Raw genomic sequence first — 19,712 nt, forward strand, 5'->3', positions numbered from 1 at the left:
CTCAACACCAAAGATCAACGACTCGAAAAACGATGAAAGAATTGAGACAAAACAGCGCGTAATGACTTCACAAACACAACTTTCTGTGGCCTCCAACACCATGCTATCCTCCTTCCCAGTGAAATTGCGTCTCGTGGTGATGACAAAGACGCAAATGTTTTCATACAAACTCTTCTCCCAGCACGACCCATCGTGAGTTATCCAATCTGGTATCTGAACAGTATCAATGAGACAGAAAAAACAGAAATGAGAGAGACAGGGAAAAGAGAAAGGAGTTTTCTCTCGTCCGAATGAAACACCATGCAAGACCGCGGTTACTGTAGGAGAGCCAAAAAAAAAAAAAAAAAACACCACGAGGAAAGGAGAAAATGGGTAAACCAAGTAAACCGCCCCGGGTTCTTTTCTCTTTTTTTCCAACAACAACAGCAACAATGCTCTGAACAGGTGATGAAACATAGACTAGACACGACACGTAGCAATGAGCCCCTCCAAAGCTTGAACGCGAAGCAAAAAAAAACCCAAAAGTCCCACACCATCGCCTCCCTTTTTTCGGATCATTTACATCCCATCCCTTCAGTCATCGATCTGATCAGCCCACGACTTCTTCTCGCCCGTCTGCGGGCCCAGTACGGCGCTGAGACCGAAGCTCTCCACGCGCTTGGGCGGCTCAGGCCTATCCTTGTCGCTCTCAGCAGCAGTAGTGGCACCGGTCTCACCAGCCGCGCCGTTAGTTGCAGTACCCGAGCCCACGGGCTCGGCGGCGGCCGCCGCGGCCGCAGCCATGGTCTTCTTACTAGCATTGGGGAAGGACAACTGCGGGGCAGCGGCCGCGGCCGTTTCGTCTCCACCCGCTGCTGCTGCTGCCGCGGGGACGTTATTGGACGAGGACGAGCCCGGCAGTTCGGGGAAGTCCGCGGCCGTGGGAGGCGGGCCCTGGTGTTTCTGATGGTGGTGATGATCTCCCGGCGCGTGAGACGATGACGAGGCCTTGCGTCCCCCATGATGCTGGTCACCAGCTCCACCTCCGCCACGGCCGCCGCCACCCCTCCTTCCGCCGCCCCGCCTGCTACGGCTGCGCCGCTCGCCACCCCTGCCGCCTGAAGGAGCGGTGGCGGATGCGTCACCCCAGTCATCCGCGAAGCCTCCCGCCCCGCCCTCACTGCCCTCGCCCTCCGCTCCGCCCCTCCTCGCCGACGGGGATCGGGCAGCAGCAGCGGCAGGGGAGAGACCGGTCACGCCGCCGTGCGCGCCACGCCTGGCGCCGCGGCCACCGCTGCGGTCGCCCGTGCCGCCGAAGCCTTCGTCCTTGTCAGCGTCCCACTCGCGGCCCTGGACGGCGTTGAGCTTGCGCTGGCGGTTGCGCTCGCGCTCGCCCATCATCTGCTGGCGGTTCTGGCGCTCCTGCTTCTGGCGGGCACGCGCCTTCGCCGCGGCTTCGGCCTCGCGTTCTTCAAAACGCGCCTGGTCGGCCTCGGCGCGAGCGTGTGCAGCCGTCAGAGATGCGTTTTTGAGCTTGATGGCCGACATGCGCTCTTCGAGCTCTTCTTCGGTGAGCTTGGCCTGTTTCATTCGTGCTGGGGTTAGACAAAGGGCGGGTTCTTTTTATTGGTGGTTGTGATGTTGGTGTGGGGGGAGGGAGTGGGGGCAGACTGGGGGTTGCATTATGCATCGCTGATACAGCGCATCGTTGTCGTCGTGTTGGGGGGAAAAGAAGCGCGAGAAAGAATAGCGCAGCAAACAAACAAACTCACCTTCCTGATACCGCCCGTAGCACTCCTATCGCCTCGCACAGAACCCTCCTTCTTCGGCCCCTTCGGCGGCTGCTTCTCCAACCCTGCCTCCGCATCGCCATCCTCAGCCTCATTCTTCGTCACCGCCTCCCCATTCGCCTCCTTCTGTTGCTGCTGCTGCTGCTGCTGCTGCTGCTGCTGCTGCGCCGCCGCCGCCGATGCCGCTGAAGACTTCCTGCTATCCGGCGCATGCTGCGATGCGCCCAGCAACCCGCCTCTGTTCCTGTGCCCACCGCCACGTCCACCACCACCACCGCCGCGCCCACCCCTCGCATTACCCCTTCCACCGCCCTGCTGATGTTGTTGTGCCCGCGCCTGTTGCTGCTGCTGCGGCTGCGCGCCCCCCTGCTGCGCCTTCTGCGCCGGCGCCGGCGCCGGCGCCGACACCGGCTGCTGCTGCTGCTGCTCGACCACCGCCGCAATAGCAGCCGCGACAACCTCAGGCGCCACCGCATCGTCATCATGCGGCAGCGCCGCAGCAGGCTCGTCAGCAGCCGCAGCAGCAGGTTGTTGCGGCGGCAGCCCCACCGGGTCGTCCTCGTCGCTATGGTGGTGGTCGGCGGGCACGATGACCTCGACGACAGGCTCGCCGGCGACGGGAGTGAAGTCGTCATCGAAGAGGTCGTCGTCCTCGCGCGTCTGCGCGAACTCGTCGATCATGGGGTCGGGGCTGTACAAGCCCGTGTCCGGCGTGGCGGTGGTGACGTCGACCGTTTGCGGCGGCGCGGTGGTGGAAACATTGTTGTCGCCGTTCGTGGAGGAGGTCTCTTGGTGCGCGGACGTGGGTAATGCGCTGTCGTCGGCCTTCGCGGGCGGGGATTGCGTTTGCGGCGGTGGTGGCGGCGGCGATGCGGCTGAGTTCTGCTGCTCAGATGCGGCGGCCCAGCGAGAAGCGAGCATGGCGTTTGCTGTCGGGAGAGGAATTTAAAAATTTCTTGAGCTTCGCTGGAAGAATAAATCAATGGGAAAATGACTGATCGATCTCACGATGGTGTGGGGAAAAATTCGTGGCGTCAGAGTTTTGCGGGGGAGAAGAGGCGGGTTGGATCAATGTTGTGATGTTGATAGCCTGGAGATTGATTTGGGCGCACGGCCCTCGAGGCTCCGAGCTCCTGCACGGAAGCCCCAACTGCTTCCGGCAGGCGGTGAGGCGACACTTACGTAGGTAGCGCTCCATCCCTGCAGAACCTTGACCGCCTCGGGCCCGGATCTCTAATGCTTCTCCGAACCATCAGTAACATGGAACGTGGCTTCACCGGTCTTTTCGCACAGCTAGATTTCTGAAATATTGTATATGTCATCTCTATTTCATACTGCGATCTATCGCATCCAAACAACACCCCGGAACCCTTTTTGTCCAAACTCATTACCCATTCTTTTTCATCCCATCCGTAGACAGCGATAGTGGTATCAACAAATCAGAAAAGAAGAAGCCGTCATATCCATGCTTTTTTCGTTTAACCGCGCAGGCGCTGAACAAGGCTGATCAGGTGCTGCTTGGTCTCATCCTCGAGCTGGTCCTCAGGCGGGCCAAGCACCTTCTCGAAGACCTGCATCAGCTGGGGAGTCAGCTGCTGCATGAGCTGCTGGATCTGGGGCTCCTGAACGCCGTCTGTGTCCCTGTTAGCAAATTCATCAACTGGATCAGAGCGCATATTGCACTTACAAAGCTTCATCAGCATGGTGTACACAGGCTGGTTCTCGTCAAAGTCCTCGCGGAGAGGAAGGAGCTCAACCAGGCGAGGAAGGACCTGCTGGAGAGGGACGTGCTCCGGGTGCCTCATGATCATGCGGCTAATGCAGCCAGCAGCGTTGTCAAGCATGCGAGCCTGCTGCTGCTCGTGCAGCATCGGCTCGAGCTTGGTGAAGATGGTCGGGAAGTTCTTGAGAATCTCCTGAACATCGTTCGACTTCTCGCAAAGCATACCGACAGCGTAAGCGGCGTTGGACCTGGTCTCCGGATCCTCGTCCGACAGACGGTGGACCAACAGCTTCATGAGGGTAGTCGTGAAAGGGGTAACGGCAGCGCCCATGTTGCCAATGCAGTCCGCCATGGATCCAACCGAGTTGCTGCGCTCGACAGACTCCTGGCCGCTGGCGTACTTCATGATCGGCTTCTCGAAGATCTTCCAGAGCTCGGCGAAGCTCTCACCAAGGGCAGCCGACAGGCAGGTCACGCAGTCAAGAGCAACCTCAATGACGAGCCAGTCGTACTCCGACGACTCATCAAGAGCCTCATCGAGCTCGTCACCGAGGTCCTGCTGGCAGGGGTGGCGCTTGGTGAGGATAGCGATGAGGTGGTTGGTGAGCTGCGGAATGACCGTGCCGTTCTGGTTGACCAAGATGGCCGGGCCAGTGAGCTTGAGCGTTGCGCCAAGGTCACGGCAGATATCGGTGACGGTGCCACTAAACATTATGTCAGCCTTTCTCTTTCAAAACAAAACGCTAGAGAATAGGAGTGATGTTCATGTGATCAGAAACAGAATCGCTTTCACTTCAACCGCAACTTGTGCGTCAGAGTGAGCTGGGTAATAACGAATGTGTTGTCATCTTTTCGAGGCGATGATTCTTGCAGAAAGAAAGTCTTTCACTTACCGGTCCATCTCATCCTCGAGGATCTCGAGAGTGGCGTTCATAGCCTCCTGAGCAAGCTTAGCGAGATCGTCAGAAGGCTGAATCTGGAGGGGAAGGCCAGGCTTCCACTTGGCCATGCCCTCGCCCTCAGCCATGCCCCAGAGGGTGGCGTACGAGCGCCAGAGAGTGCCAATGGCAGACTTGCGGACGCCCTCGTAAGCGTGGTGGACCATCTTCAAGACAGTGTCGATGGTCTTAGCCAGGTACGGCACATAGCGGTGACGAGTCGAGGAAATGACATCGCCAATAACCTCGACAGCGATCTCCTTCTCCATGGCGACGGCGGTGACAGCATTGAGGTCATCCCAGTCATCGTCATCATCCTCGTCGTCCAGGTCAATGATGCCGTCGTCATCGTCATCGTCGGTGGCGTCGGCGACCTTGATCTTCTTGCCAGCAACAGTGACCTCCTGGCCAATCAGATCCTTGGCCTCCTCACCAAGAGCAACCTCAAGGTCAGTCTCATCCTGCGACAGGCACTTGAGAAGACCCTCAACAACACCAGGAAGGAAGGATTCGAAATCCTCCTCGTAAACCTTGGCCATGGTGCTCCACAGAATGTAGCTGGTCTCGCGAAGGCGGGGGTGGTCAAGGTTGAGCGCCTCCTCAGACGCCCGCATAAGATCCTGGACGTAGTCCCTGAACGGAGCAGGGCCGACCGCACCAGCAATCTTGCCCATGGAGTCGCAGACAACACCACGCAGATCAAGGTCATCCTGGCTCTCCTTGAGCTGGACGAAGGGACCAAGAGCCTGCATAGTGGCCTGGAAGAAGGGCAGGAAGGCTCCACCCGAGGCAGCAGCGACAGAGCCAACAGCGCCGACAGAGGCGATCTTGGTCTTGAAGTCGTTGGAGTTGAACAGGTTGTTGAACCTGGGGACGAGCTCGCCAACGTACTTGGCGGCATCCTCCTCGTCCAGGCCCTCGATCAGCGAGTCAATGGCGTTGCAGCTGCCACGGAGGATCTCCAGCGCGCGCTCAGCCTGAGGACCCTGGGAAGCCTCGACAGCCATATCGAGGTTCTTGACGAGGGCAGGAATGAGCCTGCCATGCTCCTTGGCCATCTCCTCGGCCAAGTCATCGGCGAGCCTGGCCACACCATTCAGGGCCGCAGCGCGGACCTTGACCTCAGGGTCCTCGAGAAGACGAAGAGCCAGGGGCAGGATCTCACCAAGCTGGGTAGCAATGAAGTCAGGGGCACCCTCAACACACATGCCAAGGGCAAGGATACCGGCACGCCTGTAGTCAGGGTTCTCGCTGTTGACGTAGCTGCCCATGGCGTGGAGTAGAGGAACAATGACCTGGTTGGGAGGAAGGCTCTGGGAAAGAATATCGAGCAGGCCAAGGGCGGAGCGGGCCGGAGTGACCTCCTCGTCCTCGCTCGACAGGTCACCCAGCTCGGTGACGATGTGGAGCGCGCTGATGGTGAGCTTCTCGCCAAGCTTCTTCGCCTGGACCTTGAGCTTGCGGTAACGCACGCACTGCATGAGGAAGGCGAGGGCTTGCGAACGGGCATCGTCATCGATCTCGGGCTTGGAAGCAATGTTGTTCATGAAGTTGACGAGATCCTCAAAGTGCTTGTTCAGCAGAGCCGACTCGCAACCAAGCAGGGTCTGGAAGACCTCGAAAGCCTGCATGGACTTGTCCTCATCACCAGACGCGATGCTGTCCTCGAGGACCTTGACCATGCTGGGGAGGATGCTGTTGAAGAGCTCAAGCGAGTGCTCGTCCTCCTCAGGGTCGAGCAGCATGGCCACACGGCTCAGAGCCATCATGGTGTTGACACGGACCTCAAGGCTGGCGGGGTCGTTGATGGTCTTGCCGAGGAGGTTGAACAGCTCTGCGAAGTTCTCGGAGAACAAGTCGCCCATGGTCTCGATGAGGGTGTAGATCATGAAGACTGCGACCTCACGGTGCCTCGCGACATCGCTGCCGGCAGCCTGGTGCAGAGTCTGCGGCAGGTCGGCCCACTGTCCGTCTTCCAAGTCGTTCTTGGCGATCGCAGCGACAACGCGGGCAGAGGAGTGGCGGACGAGGGTGACCTCCTGGTTCATGGTCGACTGAAGCAGTTGGTTGCGGATCTCGGGCTTCTGCTGATCAGGGAGGCTGGCCCAGTGCTTGCCGACCAGCTTCCTCGCCTCAACGGCGGCAAGCTGGCGCAGAGCCTGATCCTCATGGGAGACGAGGATCTGGAGGAGAGTGGTGAGCGCCTCAGGGGACTTGTAGTAGTCCTTGTTCAGCGTCGCGGTCGCGGCCTTGACACGATCCGTGTCGGCTGTTGTGCTGTGTGAGCGGGAGCCGGCGCGGGGGGAAGGGGCGTTTACTCACGCTGCATGAGGCTCTGGAGGAGCCCAACGAACTGTTGCTGGTCCATGGCGGGCGACTGAGCAAGCGACACGGCCAGCAAAAGAAGGGGTATCAAAAAGTAAAGGGAAAGTGCGGACGCTTGAGAAGAAGACGGCGGTGGGGGGTTGATTATTTTTTTGAGGCGGAAATTCTGCCAGACGCCGGGGCTCACCGCCACGCGAAGGGTCTCGGCGAACCCTGTCGGGGCTGATCTGCCCTCACGACTGATCTTCACTGGCTGCCAAAATTTTCTGCGCCGACGAGACGCGCTGGCCTTCTAACTTCTAATTGGCTATGCACGACGCGTCTGGTGCCAGCTCTTTGTTTTCTTTTTCCTTTTTCGATTCGAAGCAAAGTTGCGGTTTTGTGGCGACCGCGACCAGAATTTTCAAGCCCGAGCCAGGACGCCTATGAGATCATCCCGTCGCCGCTGCGGGACGCCGCTCTGCAGGTCAATGCGCGCACTCGAGCGTGTCGGCGTGCAACATCCATATCTCAACAGTTGCGTGGCCTTGCACATCTTGCCGGCATCTTACCTCGTGGGCTCGAAAGGCAGCAGTCCCCAGTGTAGTCTAGTGTGGTGTGATTTTCGGTAGTTGCCTCGTGGCGCGTCGGGACGCGTTGTTTACACGCGAATGTTCTGGGCTAGTAGTTTCACGTCACAGCGAAGTTTCCACTCACCACCGCGAAGGCACGGCAATTTAATTATTAATCATTCTTCTATGCTCCCGGTCACTTGGCGAAACTCCAAAATTACATGCATCGCCTTACATAATGCGATTAGCAACATTCTTGAACGTAGGAGCTGTAGGGCTTGCGATTCTCTCTCGAGCTGGGACTTCATCTTGAACAGGTGAACGGAGTCAAACATTAATTGATCTGTGCTCCACAAAGTCTATATGCGCCTCCCGAAGTCGGTTCGATTCAGACTATCAGCTAAAAACAGGAATATTGCAGCCGGAGGCTAACGCGAAGGAGGACCTTGAAACTCTACCTCTGTATTTCCTTTATGAGGAGCAACACTTGTAGGCAGTAATGCTATTGTCTAGTCCCAAATGTATAACCGCTAAATTTATATTTACGTTCGGACAATTGTTTCAGCCACCCATAGCATAACAAAAATAGCCTTCAGCTGCAATGCACATCTGTACCAGCAGAAATGTTGAGTACGAGTGTGACTCGTAAACACCACAGCGAAGCATCGATCTACTCTTGGCAGGGCTTAATTCTCCGAGGCGAGCTAATCTTTAGAGTCTATAGCCCATGTATGGTTGTTTAATTTGGCTTCAGTATGTCTATTTTGACGCAACTGACTGACTAGGCCCGCGCTATTTGATAATCCCCCCTCTTCTGTGGCTTCCAGTTCTCGATTTTGCACACGCATTGCGAGACGTGCATTCTGTCCTGTTCAGTGTCTTAGTATGTTGAAGACACTCTCGATTCAACTGCTCAAACTCGGGCTATGCGTGCACGGCAGATTCGCTCTAGGAGACTACTCCGAGATTCACAGGAGCCGCCGATCATTCGGTAGGTAGCAATTCCACCACCCACTGCGCTACGGATGCACTGCAGCTTCTCAGTGAGCTCTGGTCTGGCCGGGCCCCATGAAAGCACATGTGAGTCAGGTGCACAACATGACCACAGGTCACTGGCGGCGAGCGATCGGATTGTTGCCTCAGGCAATGCAGCTGAGCTGTTCGAGCTGGCGTGGCTGGACTATTCCGTATGTGGTTAGCGCGCATATGGGCGGTCGTGCCTTCCAAAGCCAAAGATGCTCTGTCGCTGCTTTACGGCAAACGACCTTGGATCACCCCTCCGCCGTCCCTCGTCATCTTGGCTCCCATCCTCCGGCCTTGCTCCCCGCCATCTCCACGCGAATTTCTGCGGTCCAAGCACCCCAGAATCCTCCGCTCAAGCTCCGGGACGCGCTTGACGGAACACCTCACCCCCGATACCTCTTGCTTTCGCCGCATCGAGCTCCGCACTCATGGCTACTGTACGTATCGCGCGCGCGCACGCGATGCCGTCGCTTGCCTTGCTGCATATGCTAATTGGTAACAGCAAGCACCCAACCAGCCGCGCGCGTACAACGCTCCTTTCCTGCCGAACGGTGGCCCAGCCGCCGGCCCTACGCCTGGTGCCCAGCCGCTGCTCCCCAACCAAGGCCGCATCATCCAAGCTCAGAGCTCGAGGATCCTCTGCATTGCTGATGTCCGAGGCAAGTTTGCGCGCTCTGATCGCTGTCAATTGCGTCATCCGAGGCTGACAATTTGCCAGGCAACTTAAGATCTCTGAACGAGCTCGCCGACCAGGCGAGAGCTGACGCTATCATCCACACTGGCGACTTCGGATTCTACGACGACCGCTCGCTAGATCGCATTGCCGAGAAGTATGTACACATGTACCACGCAAGGTTGAACGGCAGCTGACACTTCATCAGGACGCTCCGCCATGTCGCCCAGTACTCGCCGCTCCTCTCGCAAGCCGTGAAGAACTCGATCGCGCAAGCACCCCCGCAACCGCCTCTTAGGGAACGTTACGTCCGCGAAGGCCTGAAGCTCTCGGAACTTCCGGACTTCCTCAACGGCACCTACAACCTGAAGGTGCCCGTCTACACGGTCTGGGGTGCATGCGAGGATGTTCAGGTTTTGGAGAAGCTACGCTCGGGAGAGTACAAGATCAACAACCTTCACATCATCGATGAAGCACACTCCCGTCTGGTTGAGGCCGGCGGTATCAAGCTTCGCCTGCTTGGTCTGGGTGGTGCGGTTGTCATGCATAAGCTGTTTGACAATGGTGAGGGAAGGACGACCATTGCCGGAGGCCAAGGCACCATGTGGACGACATTGTTGCAGATGGGTGAGCTGGTCGACACGGCCAACCGCGTCTACGACCCCACGGAAACCCGCATTTTCGTCACGCACGCCTCACCCGCTCGCGAGGGTCTTCTCAACCAGCTTTCCGTGACTTTGAAGGCGGACTTCTCCATCTCCGCCGGCCTGCACTTCCGTTACGGTAGCTCTTACAACGAGTTCAGCGTGAACCCGACCTTGGACCACTACCGCGGCAAGCTTGCGGCCTCCCGTGCGTCGTTCAACGATGTCTGGGAGACTGTCAAGACCGAGGTGGAGCCGGCCGTTGCGGAGAACCAAAGCCAGCAGCAGCTACTGAAGCTGGCTCTGGACATTGTTGAGAAGATGCCCACCATCGCCAACGGCGGAAACCCATTCGGAGGCCATGTCGGACCCGCGACGGGCCAAATCGACGAGAGCGCATTCAAGAACATGTGGAACTTCAACCTGGCGGACGCTGCTTACGGTTGGTTGGTTCTGGACATTGACCAGGGAAGGATCGGTACCGAAATGCGCGCCCAGGGCTTCAACTTCGCTCACCGCGGTGGAAAGGTTCCGCCGCAGGCACAGGCGGCTGGCGCAAATGCCGCACCCGCTCAGGCTCCCACTGGTCCTCAGCAGTCTCGTCCGGCTGCTGGCACTCCGGCGCAATCGCAACAGCCTAAGCCTGCACCCCAGCCCACTCGCTCGCCTGCTCCGGCTGTACCGAATATGCCAATCAAGCCCGCTACCCCGAAGCCTGCCGCCACTCCCAGCGCTGCCGGTACTCCGGCCGTTGGCAATGCGGAGAAGCCTGCCGAGACCAAGCCCAACGGAACCTCTGGCCAAGACAAGCCTACTGAGCTGGCTGGACCCAAGCCGGACGCCGGAAATGCGCGCCCTCAGATCCATGGTCTTTTCATCACTAACGCTGGATCCGAAGACGACGCAAAGGCCTTGTTTGCCGCGGAGGACAAGGACAAGATTCAGCGCATTGACAAGGGCAAGAACCCCGCTGGTGGCATGACGGCTCACTTCGACCCCGCCGAAGACCTCCAGGCGATCCTGAACAGGATGGATCCTGAGTACACCAGTGGTAAGCAAGGCAAGCCGTACGTTAGGGTTTACAAGCCCCGTGGCGGACTTGGCTGGGGAAGCACTCGCGGTGGTGCACAGGGCAGCGGATACCGCAGCGGCGGAGCCAGCGACAGCGAAGGTGGCCGTGGCCGTGGCGGATTCCGCGGCGGACGTGGTGGCAGGGGAGGCGAGAGAGGCCGCGGTCGTGGCCGTGGCGGATTCAAGGAGGGTGGCGCACCCGGCGGCGGCGATTCGTGAACGACTAATCCACGGCATTGACAATGCTTGTGCAGTTTCCGACTTCTCTGGGTTTACATTCGATTCTACCTGTACTGGCTAGCTAGGGAGTAGCGGGTGGACGGATGGAGCACGGGTTGTTTTTTCAAGGCAGGAGAAAGGAGAGGCAGGTTCAGGATACGGCTCTCCGAGCTTTCAGGCACAGGCTGATCTTAACTCGGAGGAGCTCTCCTTTGGCTTTTTTCTCTTATCGCTTCACATTTCGTCGAGTTGTAGACGTGCTGGGCGAGCAGACATTAGCGTCACTGTGTGTATTTCCCGAAAAAGATTATTCCCCTGTACGTTACGTAGCGAGTAATGGGAAAAGTCGTGATTTGATTAATTGCGTGACAGAGCGGAGGCTGAGCAGTTTCAGCCCTACAAGGCTGATTTGTGCGAACATGACAGCTGCAGTGAAGTCGAGCACGCGACAGCGATCCTCCGCGATCGATCGAAGAAGGAACAATTAGCGCGCTGGCCAAGGTTTGTTGGAGTCGTGGATAGCGCGCCGATCGGCGAAGCAGCAGCACACGAAGTGGATGGGGTCAACAGAGCTGTGGGGCTTGCATGTGCCTGAGCAATGCGGAGCGGGCCAGTGCCAGGTGCCAGCTTGGAGAGCTCGGGCAAGCCAAACGCTTGGCTGTGACGTGCGTGCGTCGCAACAGCGGGTTCCTACGTACCGAGCACCGCTGCGCCTAGCTGATCAACACCAGACCATCAACACGACATCCCGCCACCCGCGCTGCGCGCGTCTCCACGACACCTGATACCCCGCCTATCGCCACTTCAACTGCCTCCGAGCCCTCCGCGACAGTCTCATCCGCGCCTCAGCATCACCATCGTCCCACGCCTACCCGCAAACGATACCCGACGACCTCGACATGGGGGGAAGCTGGGGAGGCACGCGGCTGGTTACCGCGCTGCTGTTGGCCCTGCTCATCGCAACAGGCCTTGCTGCAGATGACGGGTTGACGCAGAAGCACGAGAAGGGCCGATGTGCCATCCGCGGGCACTGCGGCAGCGAGGGTTTCTTTGGTCCGCAGCTGCCTTGTCCCGACAACGGACTGGCGAAGACTCCGGAAGCGGATGTTCGCGAGAAGCTTGTGAACATCTGTGGTGACAAATGGACCGACACTGATGTCTGCTGTGAAGAGGAACAGGTGCGTCCAGCTGACATCCGTGCTGAAACGGCCCACTGCTAATGTCTTGGCCACAGATCGATGCTCTGCAGTCCAACTTGAAGCGTGCCGAGTCACTCATCGCATCCTGCCCGGCTTGCAAGGAGAACTTCTTCAACCTGTTCTGCACCTTTACCTGCTCGCCCGACCAGTCCCTTTTCGTCAATGTGACGGATACAAAGCCGAAGAGTGGCAAGCTCGTCGTCACGGAGCTGACGCATCTGGTCTCAAACGACTACGGCTCAATTTTCTATGACAGCTGCAAGGATGTCAAGGTCGGCGCTACCAACGGCAATGCCATGGATCTCATCGGAGGTGGTGCGAAGAACTACACCCAGTTCCTCAAGTTCCTCGGCGACAAGAAGTTCCTTGGCAGCCCGTTCCAGATGAACTTCCCCGATCCCAGTTTGTACCCCGGTCTGAAGCCTCAGACCAAGGGCGCCAGGGCTTGCAATGATCCGGATGAGCGGTACCGGTGTGCTTGTGTTGACTGTCCGTCGGTCTGCCCGGAGCTTCCCGAGGTTGAGGAGAACAAACAGTGCCACGTCGGTGTACTGCCATGCCTGTCCTTCGCGGTCATCATCATCTACTCTGTGTTCATCCTGTTACTCACCGTCGCCATCTCTGGCCATGTTGCGTACCAAAAGCATTACCAACACAAACAGGAGCGTCTGCGCCTTCTTCAGGACCTGGAGCCAAGTGACGATGAAGATGAGGGTGATATCGTGGCCGCCGCTGGTATCCTTGAAACTCCCACGAGGAAGTATAAGCTGAACGACTGGTGTGATAAGGTTTTCAGTCGCCTGGGATACACATGTGCCGAATTCCCTGCCATTACCATATTCTCAAGTGTGGTCGTTGTCGTCCTGCTGAGTTTGGGTTGGCTTAGGTTCACCGTGGAGACAGACCCGGTCCGACTCTGGGTGGCGCCTGACTCTGCTGCTGCTGAAGAGAAGAATTTCTTCGACAAGAACTTCGGTCCCTTTTACCGTGCCGAACAGGCCTTCTTGGTCAATGATGTCGACTCCTCCGGGCCAGGTCCTGTTTTGAGTTATGAGACTTTGCGTTGGTGGTTTGATGTCGAACACCGGGTGAATAGGCTGATGGTTGACGGAATCACCTTCGACGACGTTTGCTTCAAGCCTACCGGTGATGCCTGCGTGGTCCAGTCCGTCACCGGCTACTTTGGCGGGGATTTCTCCAACATCAACCCCAAGACCTGGGAGAAGGATCTTCGGGCCTGTGCGGATTCTCCAGTGGATTGCCTACCGGACTTCCAACAGCCTCTAAACCCCTCGATGCTTTTGGGTGGATGGGAAGACAACGTCATTGATGCCAGGGCTCTAATTGTCACGTGGGTCGTCAACAATCACCAAGACGGTACTGAAGAGCTCGAGACAGCCATGAAGTGGGAGAACGGTCTCAAGAGCCTCTTGCGTGCTGTACAGGATGAAGCTGCCGAACGTGGCCTTCGCCTTTCATTCAACACGGAGATCAGCTTGGAACAAGAGTTGAACAAGTCCACCAACACCGACGCCAAGATCGTTGTCATCAGCTACATCATCATGTTCATCTACGCTTCGCTAGCCTTGGGATCTACGACGCTATCTGTGAGAGCCATCTTGCAGAATCCGGCCAACGCCCTTGTTCAATCCAAGTTCATGTTGGGTGTGGTTGGTATCGTCATCGTCCTGATGTCCGTCTCGGCATCTGTCGGCCTGTTCTCTGCGGTTGGCATTAAGGTCACCCTCATCATTGCTGAGGTCATTCCCTTCCTTGTTCTCGCTGTCGGCGTCGACAACATTTTCCTGATTGTCCATGAATTCGAGCGTGTCAACATCAGTCACGCCGAAGGAACCGTATCGGAACGAGTTGCAAAGGCTCTTGGCAGGATGGGCCCCAGTATCCTGCTCTCTGCCACAACTGAGACGGCGGCTTTCGCTCTAGGTGCGGCTGTTGGCATGCCTGCCGTACGGAACTTTGCAGCTTATGCCGCGGGCGCTGTCTTCATCAATGCCCTTCTGCAGGTAACCATGTTTATCTCTGTACTCGCCCTTAACCAGCGTAGGGTCGAAGCCAGCCGCGCCGATTGCTTCCCGTGCCTTCGCGTCACACGTGCTGATCCAGGCGGTATCAGCACCGGTGTCGTTTTCGGTGGCGACGAGGAAGGCGCTTTGCAGCGCTTCATTCGCAAGACTTACGCTCCGACGCTGTTGGGCAAGAAGACGAAGACGTTGATCATCACTATCTTCCTGGGGCTTTTCACAGCAGGTCTGGCACTGCTGCCTAAGATTGAGCTTGGCCTCGACCAGCGGATTGCCATTCCTAGTGACTCGTACCTCATCGACTACTTCAACGACCTCTACGATTATTTTGGCGCTGGCCCTCCGGTCTACTTCGTTACGCGCGACTTGAATGCCACTCAACGTGGGCATCAGCAAGAGCTATGCGGACGCTTCTCTACTTGTGGCGAGCTCTCGCTAGCGAATACGCTTGAGCAAGAGAGGAAGAGGCCCGATACGTCTTACATCGCGGATGCCGCAGCCAGCTGGATCGATGACTACTTCCTTTGGCTTAACCCGTCTCTCGATAGCTGCTGCTACGATGAGGGCAACGACCCGTGGGGTGATGACAAGAAGGCTTGCTTTGCTGACCGCAGCCCTCCGTGGAACCCTACTTTGAAGGGCATGCCTGAAGGCGAGGAGTTCATCGAGTACCTCAAGCGCTGGATCGAATCTCCAACTACTGCCGAATGCCCGCTCGCTGGCAAGGCTGCCTACGGAAATGCCTTGGTTATCGATTCGAAGCGCCTAACAATTCCGGCTTCTCACTTCAGAACCTCGCACACACCGCTGCGCAGCCAGAAGGACTTCATCGCAGCCTACGCATCGGCCAGGCGGATTGCCTCTGAGATCAGCGACCGCACCGGTATCTCGGTCTTCCCATACTCCAAGTTCTACATCTTCTTCGACCAATACGCCTCCATCGTCCGGCTCACCTGCGCCCTCGTCGGCTCAGCGCTGGCTTTGATCTTGGTCGTCACCTCGACGCTCCTGGGCAGCCTGCGCACTGGTCTCGTGGTCACGGTGACGGTCGTCATGACGGTCGTCGACATCGCGGGCACCATGGCGCTGGCCGGCGTCTCTCTCAACGCCGTGTCGCTCGTCAACCTGATCATCTGCGTGGGCATCGCGGTCGAGTTCTGCGCGCACATCGCACGCGCCTTCACGTACCCGTCGCAGTCGCTACTCGAGCGCGCGGCGCCGAAGGCGCGCTTCAGGGGCAAGGACGCCCGCGCCTGGGTCGCGCTGACCAACGTCGGTGGCAGCGTCTTCAGCGGCATCACGGTGACCAAGTTCTTGGGCGTCGCCGTCCTGGCGTTCACCCGTAGCAAGATCTTCGAGATCTACTACTTCCGCGTCTGGCTCGCGCTCGTCATCTGGGCCGCGCTGCATGCGTTGGTGTTTTTGCCGGCGGCGCTCAGCTTGTTTGGTGGGAGAGGTGAGTTTTAACAAGCCATTTATTTCTTCATCCCCCTTTCGATCATGCAGTGATGGCTAACATTTAACTTAATGTAGGCTACATGGATTCGGAGTCCGACGGTGGGCTCGAGCAGGACCTTCGTGGCAGACGCGGATACCATCCTGCGCTTTACGCAGACGAGGATTATGATTCGGAAGATATGTAAATTAGTCGACACTTCTCTCTCTCGGTTCAGATCGCTATTGCATAGATCCAAGTGAAGAAAGGTGGGTCGTGGCATCTACTACTAGATATGTATACGTATTTCCTTTCGCTGAAGACGCATGCTAAGAACCGGTGTTCGGAACTGACGGATGTTGCTTTGGTTCATTATAATGTAGACGTAGTTGTATTGGAGTTGGGGTTGGTGTTTTAGCAATTGTATGCATGTGCATTTCGGTATCGAAGCTCACAGAAAGGTGTTTCTAGACCTACGGAAAACCAAGGAACGGTCTGGTCGGAGAGATTTCCGTGGCTGGAAAAAGCCGCGGCGTTTGCATACATATGATGAGGTGTTGTGGGAGATCTCCCGGCTCCGGCACGGCATGTGCTTGCCGGGACGTGTCGGCGCCCCTCCCGCCATTTTGCGCAATCCGTTCATCTCCTCATACGTCATCGATCCGCTTCCCGCTCCGCAGAACCTGTCCAGCCCTGCCAAGTTTCAGGCCAAATGCCTGATCCCTTGACTACCGAAACGCGTAAGGCGCTGCCGTCTTGTCCGTTAGCTTGTCCTCTTTCGACCTGTGGGTTCCTCGCGCAATGATGTCGGCGCGCGTTATTGCGCGTTTGCGTGCAGGTGTAAATATATGCGCCGCGCGCCCTCTCACCCTCTCTCTACACCGGCCTGCCGACGTGTAAGCGTCTTGTTACTGCTGCATTCCTGATTTTGCTTCCTCTTGCCTTGCTCTCGTATTCCACCGGGCTCTAATAAAGCTACGGGAGCTCGCATCCTCCTCCGGTCTATTGCTTACTTTCTGCTCCACTGCTACTACTTACGCGCAGCTTCCCCCGCGGCCTGTGGAGAGCTTACCACCTGCCTACCTTCTACCACTGCTCCCACCATCTCAACATAAATAGCCTAATCCACTATCACAACTTGTACCGACCACCTTGACGACACAACCCCCCTTCTTCCGAGAAAAAAACAAACAAGCAAGCAAACAAACAAGACCCCCAGAACATGGTCTCCTCCCGCCACAACCGCCCCATCGGCCACTCTAACGGCCACGACTCGCTCTACCGCGACACGTACAAATACCATGCATCCAACGACCTCGAATCCGGCCGCGCGACGGGCGCGCGCCGCCGCCGCAGCTCCACCACCACGGGCAACCCCAACCCTCTCCCGCCGCGCTTCCGCTTCCGCGACGCCGTCGTCACCGCGCGCGACATGCAGGACGTCGACCGGGTCAAGAAGGCGCTACGGGACGGCATCCAGGACCCGAGGCGGAGCTCGCTCGAGAAGTTTCGGCTCAGCGAGGAGGAGCTGAAGGCGATTAAGAATAAGAAGGTGCGGGCCTTTTACAAGGAGCAGAATGAGAGGCTGGATGATTGGCTCGAGGTCGATGCGCTGGTCATGGCCATGGCGGATGATGTGCTGGATAGCATGAATCCCCGGGACTTCGATCACGATGGCATTGCGGAGGCGGGTGGTGCGCTGCAGGCCACGAGTGAGAGTGTGGAGCCTCTGTTGCCGGAGGATGAGAGGGAGAAGAGGAGGAAGGCGAGGAGGAATGCGAGGTGGGCGATTAATGTGAGTGGCGTTCTTTTGTTTCGGATTGTTTTTTTCGTGCGACGTGGTGATAATGAAGTGCTGACGGTGGTTGCTTTGCAGATTAACGTCATCGCGAATATCCTGCTGCTTGGAGCCAAGTGCATTGCGGCGTACTTCTCGTCCTCGCTTTCGCTGATTGCGTCATTGGTCGATTCGGCGTTGGACCTGCTGTGCACGCTAATTGTTTGGACGACGAACAAGCTGGTGGCGTGGAGGTTGAGCAAGCTGAAGGCGAAGTTTCCCGTGGGTAGAAGGCGTCTGGAGCCATTGGGTATCTTGGTCTTCTCTATCGTGAGTACAAGTCTTGGCGTTGGAGAATTAATTCTCAACTGACTCTGTTTAGATCATGATCGTATCATTTGTACAGGTTCTGCAGGAGTCCATCGGGAAGCTCATCCCCGGCACCGGCAAGGCTGAGGAGCTCCCCATCATAGCAATTGCAGCCATGGCCGCAACCATCGGCTTGAAAGGTCTCATTTGGTTTGGCTGTATCCCCATCAAGACAACTCAAGTTCAGGCTCTCGCCCAAGGTAAGCTACTTGCCATGTGAGTTTCGAGACAGCCCGAGAATTGACCACACATCACGCAGACTGCAAGACCGACGTCTATTTCAACACTCTCTCCCTCCTGTTCCCCGTCATCGGCGCCAAAGCCGACCTCTGGTGGCTCGATCCCCTCGGCGCCGCCCTCCTCTCCCTCTTCATCATCTACGACTGGGCCGAGACATCGCTCGAGAACGTGACTAGGCTCACTGGCTCCGCGGCCGACGACCGCATCCAGCGCAAGATGCTGTATCTGGCTTATCGTTTCTCCCCCGTCGTGTCTGGTCTGAAGCGTGTCACCGCGTACCATGCAGGCGATGGCGTGTGGGTGGAGATGGATGTGCTGCTGGATGAGAAGACTCCGTTGAGGAAGGCGCATGATATTGCCGAGACCCTGCAGTACTGCTGTGAAGGTATGTTCACCCTCTGGTTCCGATGGTATAAGGAGATGAATGCTGATGCTTTGCAGCGCTGGGAGAAGTTGATAGAGCTTTTGTTACCACGGATTATGCGACCCAGGGTCCTTCTGGACACGTCAGTGAAGATTAGTAGAAGCATGAGTACTGTGGGATGGATAGAAGTCTGATGAATGTAATATACTTTCTAAAAATTATTATGCAGTGACTTTCAGAATATAATTAGTAATCGAACAGTGACACTCATCATTGAGCAGCAATCCATTCATGGTCTAAGCCTAAGAAGATGGCTCTGTCTCGCAATCCTTGAGGATCGTCGACAACACATTACCCGCAGAGTCATCGCTCTCAATATCCCAGATAACTCCACTCTCTGGCCCATTGTCATTCCATCCTTGCATCAGCTTTTCAGCTCGTGGTTTCGCGACTTCTTCAATGAACGTCGACATGCTTAGTTTCATTGACTCGCTCTTGAACTCATCGACCAATTCTCGAACAAGAGTGTTCAAATCTACTACACGGGTTCTCTCTTCTTCTTGTCTTTTTCTGCTGGTGTCTTCGTCGTGTACGCAGACGAAAGATCTCCAGGTATTTGGCTTTCCTTTCTTGTTAAGACCTGCCTTACAGCACGACAGTGAATGAGTAAGACGAAGGTACTGGAACAAATATGCTCTCAGGAGTTTTGAGGCCAATGGAATCCACCTTTCCTTCTGCCAAACAGTGCGTTGTGCCCTGCCTCGACAATACCAGCACGGCCTACCCGCCCATGCATAATTCGCGGATACGTGGCAAGTTGAGAAGCCAGCAGTGTCGGGTATTCCGCTTTCGGCTTCCTCTGGGCTGAATTGGATTGTTGATTCGATGGAAAACACAGACCAAAGTAATCCGTCCACAGTACAGTCTGGCACATCTCGCACAAGAAAAGCTGTCGCTGCGGTACATCCTTCGACGGAACAAGGACAATGATGATCGATGCTGTAGCTGGAAAAATAAATCTTCTCAAAAGTTTCAGCGCGTTTCTTCGTTGACTTTTCCAGATCCCAACCGACTGGGGCATTATTGTGTCCTATTGTTCCATATGCCATAAAACTTGCAGCATCATGAGCAAATCGACTGTGGATATCGAAACCGCGGCTGATGAACCAATCAATTTTGTCTAGAACGTCTTTAATTGGGTCAATATTCCAGCCGAATGTCCAAGGCAACCGGTCTGGCCCAACTCTAAATCCGGCTGACCATAGGGAGTCCAGAGTTGATAGGCAGTGTGATCCTGGGAAGCCAAATTCCGAGGGGTGTGATCTTGAGAAGACGAATACCGAGTTCCAT

At 56.8% G+C, this 19,712-nt stretch overlaps 5 protein-coding genes across 5 annotated transcripts; 3 read left to right on the forward strand and 2 right to left on the reverse strand.

Annotated features, from left to right (window-relative positions):
- Positions 1–573: 573 nt before the first annotated feature.
- LTHEOB_8035 (uncharacterized protein) lies at positions 574–2,690 on the reverse strand (the record flags this gene model as incomplete). The annotated part of the gene is made up of 2 exons (XM_035517468.1): positions 574–1,560; positions 1,752–2,690. 2 exons carry the CDS (start codon positions 2,688–2,690, stop codon positions 574–576), a joined length of 1,926 nt encoding a protein of 641 aa, XP_035370582.1.
- A 557-nt stretch (positions 2,691–3,247) lies between these two features.
- LTHEOB_8036 (Importin beta-4 subunit protein) lies at positions 3,248–6,798 on the reverse strand (the record flags this gene model as incomplete). Its single annotated transcript, XM_035517469.1, has 4 exons — positions 3,248–3,402; positions 3,457–4,196; positions 4,386–6,699; positions 6,753–6,798. The coding sequence occupies 4 exons, from the start codon at positions 6,796–6,798 to the stop codon at positions 3,248–3,250; spliced, it is 3,255 nt and encodes a 1,084-aa protein (XP_035370583.1).
- Positions 6,799–8,757: 1,959 nt separating this feature from the next.
- Positions 8,758–10,936, forward strand: LTHEOB_8037 (Ser thr protein phosphatase family protein; the record flags this gene model as incomplete). The annotated part of the gene is made up of 4 exons (XM_035517470.1): positions 8,758–8,766; positions 8,832–8,907; positions 9,048–9,159; positions 9,211–10,936. The coding sequence occupies 4 exons, from the start codon at positions 8,758–8,760 to the stop codon at positions 10,934–10,936; spliced, it is 1,923 nt and encodes a 640-aa protein (XP_035370584.1).
- An 899-nt stretch (positions 10,937–11,835) lies between these two features.
- On the forward strand, positions 11,836–15,820 carry LTHEOB_8038 (Patched sphingolipid transporter; the record flags this gene model as incomplete). The annotated part of the gene is made up of 3 exons (XM_035517471.1): positions 11,836–12,114; positions 12,171–15,633; positions 15,711–15,820. The coding sequence occupies 3 exons, from the start codon at positions 11,836–11,838 to the stop codon at positions 15,818–15,820; spliced, it is 3,852 nt and encodes a 1,283-aa protein (XP_035370585.1).
- Positions 15,821–16,834: 1,014 nt separating this feature from the next.
- LTHEOB_8039 (Cation efflux family protein) lies at positions 16,835–18,519 on the forward strand (the record flags this gene model as incomplete). Its single annotated transcript, XM_035517472.1, has 5 exons — positions 16,835–17,407; positions 17,489–17,719; positions 17,772–17,958; positions 18,018–18,383; positions 18,440–18,519. 5 exons carry the CDS (start codon positions 16,835–16,837, stop codon positions 18,517–18,519), a joined length of 1,437 nt encoding a protein of 478 aa, XP_035370586.1.
- Between the last annotated feature and the right edge of the window lie 1,193 nt (positions 18,520–19,712).

The sequence above is a fragment of the Lasiodiplodia theobromae genome (assembly GCF_012971845.1).
Source record: "Lasiodiplodia theobromae strain AM2As chromosome Unknown scaffold_25, whole genome shotgun sequence".
NCBI classification, from domain to species: Eukaryota; Fungi; Ascomycota; class Dothideomycetes; order Botryosphaeriales; family Botryosphaeriaceae; genus Lasiodiplodia; species Lasiodiplodia theobromae.